Below are 7,412 nucleotides of genomic sequence, written 5' to 3' on the forward strand. Positions count from 1 at the left end.
AACTTGAAGCACTTACTGATGATCAAAGATTACAGCCTTCAGTATGGATTATACCTCAACATGAAACAAAAATTCTTAGAACTGGACCAATAAGCAACATCATGATAAAAGGAGAAAAGATTGAAGTTGTCAAGGATTTCATTTTACTTGGATCTACAACCCACACCCGTGGAAGCAGCAGTCAAGAAATCAAACGACGTACTGTATTAGGCAAATCTGCTGAAAAAGAACTCATCAAAGTGTTAAAAAGCATGGATGTCACTTTGAGGACTAAGGTGCACCTGACCCAAGTCATGCCATTTTCAATCACCTCATGCGCATGTGAAAGCTGGACAATGAATAAGGAGGATGAAGAATTGATACTTTTGAATTACGGTGTTGGCAAAGAATATTGGGTATGCCATGGACTGCCAAAAGAATGAACAAATCTGTCTTGGAAGAACAGCCATGATGCTCCTTAGAAGCAAGAATGGCAAGACTTTGTCTCATGTACTTTGGACATGTTATCAGGAGGGACCATTCCCTAGAGAAAGACATCATGCTTGGTAGAGGGTTGACAAAAGATAGGAAGACCCTCAACAAGGTGGATTGACATGGTGGTTGCAACAGTGGGCTCAAACATAACAATTGTGAGAATGGTGAAGGACCAGGCAGTGTTTCATTCTGTTGTACATAAGGTCACTATGAGTGGGAACTGATTCGATTGCACCTAACAATAACACAACTGATTAAAGCCAAAGTCATTTTTTTTTTTAAATTTTTTTGTTTTTGAGGTCGTTTTCTGTTAACCAGCTGAATGCAATAGCTAGCTGATAAACTGATTAGTTGGTCAATTGTTGTAAATAACTCCATGTTTCTTTGGAAACAATATTTTCTAATTTGGGGATACAGTGTATATGTCCATTAACTCAAGCTAATTGTGTTTTCAAACGTAGTATGTACTTTATTTTTTTCTCTTTACCTGATTTAGTTACAGAGGTGTATTAAAATCTTCCACTATGATTGTGAATTTAAAAATTCTTCCCGTAATTGTCATTTTTGCTATATACATGTTGATGCAATGTAACTAGTTGCATACATGTTTAGAAATTTTCTTCTGAATCATTCCTTTTGTATAGAGACCATTTTTTTATAACAAAGAATTGTGATGCATTAATAACCAAAGATCAAATATTTATATAGCACTTCCCAAAGACAAGACACTCTTCTGTTTTGTGAATATTGACTAATTGAGTATTCATTATAAGCTCCGAAGTATGTAGTGTTTAACCCCATTTTACAGATGAGTAAACTGACACAGTACATTTGAGTTACTTGCCATAGTTCACTGGCTAGTAAGTTATAGAGCCCAGTTTCAAACCTAGACAGTCCATGCTGTTAACCACTAGCCTGTTTACTGAGTAAATTACATGTGCCAGGCACTCTTTGAGACCCTATGTCTGTAGCACTGAATGATACTAAAGTTCTGTCATTGAGGCACTTATATCCTAACAGAGGAAGGACAGATTATAGAAAAATCAAGAAAATGTGTGATTGTGTTATACGGAAATACAAAACTTGGCATATTGGTTTCCTAGGGCTTCTGTACCAAAGTACCTAAGAGTGAATGGCTTTAAAGAACGGAAATTTATTCTCTTACAGTTCTAGAGCTTAGAAGCCTCAGTTCAGGGTATCAGCAGAGTCATGCTCTCTCCACAGGCTCTACGGGAAGATCCTTTCTTGTCTCTCTTGGATCCTGGTAGCCCAAAATATTTTGTGGTGTTTCTTGGCTTATCGGGAGCAAGATACATCTTCACGTGGCCATCTTCCCCCTGCTTGTCTTTCTGTGTCTGTTTTTTATAAGGACAGCACTCAGATTGAGTTAGAACCCACCCTATCCTGTATGACCTTATGTTAACTGATAACATCTTCAAAGATCCTATTTCCACACAAGGTTATGGTCACAGCTACTGGGGATTAGGACTTCAACATAACTTTTGGGGGGCATAACATTTGTCATGGACTGAATTATGTCCCCCAAGAAATGTACGTATCAACTTGGTTAGGCCATGATTCCCACTATTCTGAGATTATCCTCCATTTTGTGATTGTAATTTTATATTAAAGAAGATTAGGGTGGGATTGCATAACACCATTACCAGGTCACATCCCTGATCCAATGTAAAGGGAGTTCCCCTGGAGGGTGGCCTGCACCCCTGAAGAGATAAAGGGAAGCTAGCAGAGAGGGGGGACCTCATACCACCAAGAAACAAGCATCAGGAGCAGAGCGTGTCCTTTGGACCCGGGGCTTCTGCATGGAGAAGCTTCTACTTCAGGGGAAGATTGACAAGAAAGACCTTTCTCCAGAACCAACAGAGAGAGAGAAACTTCCCCTTGAGCTGACACCCTGAATTTGGACTTTTAGCCTATTTTACTGTGAAGAAATACACTTCTCTTTGTTAAAGCCATCCACTTGTGGTATTTCTGTTAGAGCAGCACTAGATGACTAAGACACCGTTCAATCCATAATACACTGTAGGAGAGATAAGGGGGATTGAAGACTTGCTGATTTATATAGAATAGGAAGGCAAAGTGTGTCATTTTAGCGGCATTTGAGCAGAGTCCTAAACAAGTTGTGACAGTCACATGAATTTGTGACAAGAACATTTGTCTGGCGTACATTTTGTGCTTTGGATTCCCCTTTTCCAGTTCTGTCAGCCATGACCCTTTTCCTATGACATTGGTGGGTGTGCTTTTTGGCTGAGCATGATGTTTCCAATGGTAGGACTTGGTGACCTTTGAAGATGTGGCTGTGGAGTTCACCTAGGAGGAGTGGGTATTGCTGGACCCTTCTCAGAGAAAACTATACAGAGATGTGAAGCTAGGGAACAGCAGGAACCTGGCATCACTTGATAAGACCAACAGGATTCCTACATCTATTTAATCCTTTGGGCACGAAATCTTTATAAAGCACTTGCTATGTTCCAGCATCGGTGCTGGGAATTGAGAATATACCGGTGAACAAGACAGACATGACATCTACCTTCATGGGCTTTGCTATCTATTGCCTTCTCTATGGACTGAAGATCTGTCCTTTGCCCTGACTGATTCTCCGTGGTTAAATGCTTTGGGGCTTCTGAAGTCTGTATTAGGACTTGGACATGAGCTCCTGGGACCAATTATCCCCAGTTACCCTGCATATTGAGGTAGTATACTTGGGGCTTTTGTTCCTTATGAAAGTACATCTACTCTGTTCATTAGAATTTAGAAATGATTATTCCACTGTTCCTAAGGTCACGTTTGCCCATCATCAGAAATGTTGGCTTCAGTCTCATGGAGGGGCTTGTTGTGCCTTGCACAGTCCCCCTACATCATGTCTCTCTTCTCTAGGGATAGAGAATCAAGTGGAAAAACCCAGTTTGATCTCCCAGTTGGAGCAAGAGCAGATGATGACAGAAAATAGAAGAATTCTCCCAGGTTCTTGTCCAGGTGAGCACCAGGTTCCTCATGAGAAAGAGCTCTGGCCAGTGAATGCAGGGTGTAAGCATTTTATTAGGAAATGTCAGTCAGAGAACTTTGTAAAATGCCCTTTATTCTGACAAGAAGGCTGAGAACAGTCATCTTTAACTTACCATTCATTATCTCATACTTTAACCTTAAGAGGGAGAAAAAATAATCTGTCCATATAAGGTCTTTGTCTTTTTTCCATTCTTCCCAATTGCATTCTTGATCATTCCTTTCTGTCAGCATCCATCTCAATCTTTGTATATTTCTATCAACATCAATATCAGTCTTTCTAGAATGCTTTTTTAATAAATACCTAAATCTTCCATGCCCATGTCCCTTTCATTGTGAAATTCCACATAAACCTTAATTTCTGAGAGCTTGTCTTTACTCAGGTGTCCATTTTATCATTTCTTTTCTCTACCAATTTAAATTAATTTTCCATTTGTTTCAGATGTGGAGACTGTACTTAAAGCCAAAGAACTAATTTCTACGCAGCCTATTTTTAGAAAAAAATCTAAATGTGTGAAAATGGTAAGATCTACATGAATGACTTCTGGTTTTCCACAATAGAAGAGTTCCATAAATTAGAAGTACCACAAAATAACCAGCAGGGTCATTAAAGGCAAGTGGCATTTAACCAAGAGAAAGTGGTGTCTGGAGAGATACTATGAAACTTATAAATTTGGAGACAAGTTTAAATAGCTCCAAACTTTTATCTCACTGAGAGCTCTCCTGAGTAAAAATTTCCATAAATATGACTCATATACTGAGTGTTTGAAACATACATTGACCTTAAATTTACCAGAGAAACTCTGAATTTAATAAAGACTTGTGGCAGAGCATCTATTTAAGTTCTTATTTAATTTCTAAGAACTTAAACCATATATGAACATTGAATGTAGTAAAGACATCAATATTACAATAATGTTATATGTAACAATTCCTAGGAGAAAAAAATTCCTGTGACAGCACTGAATATTAAAAATATTACAAATTTTAGTCATCATTTGTCTCTTATCAACAGGAGAGAAGTCATCTTGGAGTGAGCCTCAATGAATGTAATCAGTGTTTTAAAGTCTTCAGCACAAAATCAAACCTTACTCAGCACAAGAGAATTCATACTGGAGAAAAGCCCTTTGATTGTAACCAGTGTGGAAAATTCTTCAGCAGTAGCTCTTACCTTACTGTTCATAAGAGAATACATAATGGGGAGAAACCCTATGAATGCAGTGATTGTGGGAAAGCCTTCAGTAATCTCTCATCCCTTAGACTGCATGCAAGAATTCACACTGGTGAAAAACCCTATGAATGTAATCAGTGTTTTCATGTCTTCCGCACTAGATGTAGCCTCAAAACACACAAGAGAGTTCATACTGGGGAGAATCATTATCTGTGCAATCAGTGTGGAAAGGCCTTCAGCACAAGCTCCTCCCTTACTGTGCACAATAGAATTCATACAGGTGAGAAACCGTATGAATGCCATGATTGTGGAAAAACCTTCAGGAAGCGCTCACATCTAACACAGCATGTAAGAACTCATACTGGAGAAAAACCTTATGAATGTAATCAGTGTGGGAAATCCTTCAGCAGTAGCTTTTCTCTTACTGTGCACAAAAGAATACATAATGGAGAGAAACCCTATGAATGCAATGACTGTGGGAAAGCATTTAATAATCTCTCATCTGTTAAGAAACACGTGAGAACTCACACGGGAGAAAAACCCTATGGATGTAATCAATGTGGAAAAGCCTTCAGCAGTAACTCTTACCTTTCTGTGCATAAGAAGATACATGATCAGTAGATATGAATGCAGTAAGTGGGAAAGCATTCATTGATCACTTTTTGGAAAGCTTGAGAGAACTCACACTAGATGTATTGGTTATCTGTTGCTGTATAACAAACTTCTCCCAAAACTTAGTCTTAAAACATATTATCTCACAGTGTCTGCAGGTCAGGTATTCAAGTGCGGGTTTTCTGTGTGGTTCTGACTCAGAATCTTTCATGAGGTTGCAATCAGTATGTCAACCGGAGTTGCGGTAATCTATAGCCTTTAGGGCTGATAGGTCCACTTCCGGGAAGTCTCACTAACATGCCTACCAATGCACTACCAATTGTTGTCAGAAGACCTTCAGTGTCTCACCACATGGGCCTCTCCACAGGACTGTGTGTCTTCATGATATGGCACCAGGTTTCCTACTAAAGAAAGTGATTTAAAAGAGAGCAAGGCAGTAACCACAATGTCTTTTATGACCAATTCTTTTTTTTATTATTGTGACATATGACCAGTTCTTTTTATTATTATTATTTGTGGGGGGGGGTAAATATGTATGTTACAAAATATTTGCCATTTCAACATTCTTGTATAATTTATTGACATTTTATTGATCATATTGTGCAACCATCAACATAACTGTTTCCAGATTTTTCCATCAACCTTCATAGAACCTCTGTGTCCCCTAAGCAGTAGGCTACCCTTTCTCCCTCCCTCCTGTGTGCCCTGGATAACCACTAATACACTTAGCTCTCTTTATATACTTGATTATTTTGGATATTTCATATAATGGAATGATACAGTATTTGTTCTTTTGTGACTTATTTCACTCAGCATGATATTCTCAAGGTCCATGTATCTTGTAGCATGTATCAGGACTTCGTTTCTCTTTATGGCTGAGCAATATTCACATTTTGTTGATCCATTCATCTGTTGGTGGACACTTGGGTTGTTCCTATCTTTTGGGTATTATGAATATTGGTGTACGAATTTCTGCTTGTTTTCCTGCTTTCAGTTGTTTTGGGTATATACCTAGAAGCTGAATTGCTGGATTGTATGGAGGACATCATGCTTGGTAAAGTACAGGGTCAGCAGAAAAGAGGAAGACCCTCAACGAGATGGATTGACACAGTGGCTGCGACAATGGGCTCAAGCATAATGATTGTAAGGATGGTGCAAGACCGAGCAATGTTTTGTTCTGTTGTGCATAAGGTCGCTATGAGTTGGAACCAACTTGACAGCACCTAACAATAACAACAAATGGTAATTCCGGAGCCCTGCAGTGGTTAAGAGCTCGGCTGCAAACCTGAAGGTCAGCAGTTCGAAACCACTGGCCACTCCTTGGAACCCCTGTGTGGCAGTAGTTCTACTCTGTCCTACAGAGTCACTGTAAGTCCGAATCAACTCAACGGCAGTGGGTTTTGTTTTTTAATGGTAATTCTATGTTCAACTTCCTGAGGAGCCACCGGAATGTTTTCCACAGTGGCTGTACCATTTTACAATCCCACTAGCAATGCATGAGGGTTTCTGTTTTTCCACATCTTCACCAATACCTGTTTTCTGTTGTTTTAGTCACAACCATTTTATGGACATGAAGTGATATGTCATTGTGGTTTTTATTTGCCTTTCCCTGACCATTTTTTGTATGTATGCTTATCGGCCATTTGTATTTCTTTCTTTGGTAAAATGTTCAAGCTCTTTGCCCATTTTTTGTTTGGGTTATTTGTATTTTGTTGTTAAGTTGTAGGAGTTCTTTGTATATTCTGGATATTAAACCCTTATCAGATACATAGTTCCAAAAATTTTCTCCCAATATAGAGCTTGTCTCTTCACTTTGTTAATAATGTTCTTTGATGATCACAAGTTTTAATTTTGATGAGGTCTTATTTATTTTGTCTTATGTGTCTCATGTTTCAATGTGATATCTATGAATCTGTTGTTGAAACCTAGATTCCAAAATATAACCTCTGGGCTTCCTTCTAAGAATGTTATAGTTTTAGTTCTTACATTCGCTCTTTGATACATTTTGAGTTAGTTTTTGATATGGTGTGAGGTATGGGTCCAGGTTTATTCTTTTGTTTGTGAAAATCTAGTTGTCTCAGTACCACTCATTAAAGAGACTGTTCTTTCTCCATTGGATGGATTTAGCACCCCT

General features: G+C 38.6%; 1 protein-coding gene across 12 annotated transcripts in view; it reads left to right on the forward strand.

The window, feature by feature from the left end:
- ZNF557 (zinc finger protein 557) overlaps positions 1 to 7,061 on the forward strand; it is a 30,290-nt gene extending 23,229 nt beyond the window's left edge. For 6 of the 12 annotated variants that reach the window (XM_049876632.1, XM_049876630.1, XM_049876629.1 and 3 more), the window contains 3 exons: positions 3,370 to 3,468; positions 3,938 to 4,017; positions 4,511 to 6,958. In XM_049876632.1, coding sequence (XP_049732589.1) covers positions 3,370 to 3,468; positions 3,938 to 4,017; positions 4,511 to 5,287 — 956 coding nt within the window. In that variant the 3' untranslated portion in view covers positions 5,288 to 6,958. Of the gene's footprint in view, positions 1 to 3,369; positions 3,469 to 3,937; positions 4,018 to 4,510 lie in introns of all 12 variants that reach the window. The other 6 variants (XM_049876640.1, XM_049876637.1, XM_049876638.1 and 3 more) reach the window with 2 other exon arrangements.
- Positions 7,062 to 7,412: the final 351 nt, after the last annotated feature.

Source organism: Elephas maximus, chromosome 3 (assembly GCF_024166365.1).
Source record: "Elephas maximus indicus isolate mEleMax1 chromosome 3, mEleMax1 primary haplotype, whole genome shotgun sequence".
Lineage (NCBI taxonomy): Eukaryota > Metazoa > Chordata > Mammalia > Proboscidea > Elephantidae > Elephas > Elephas maximus.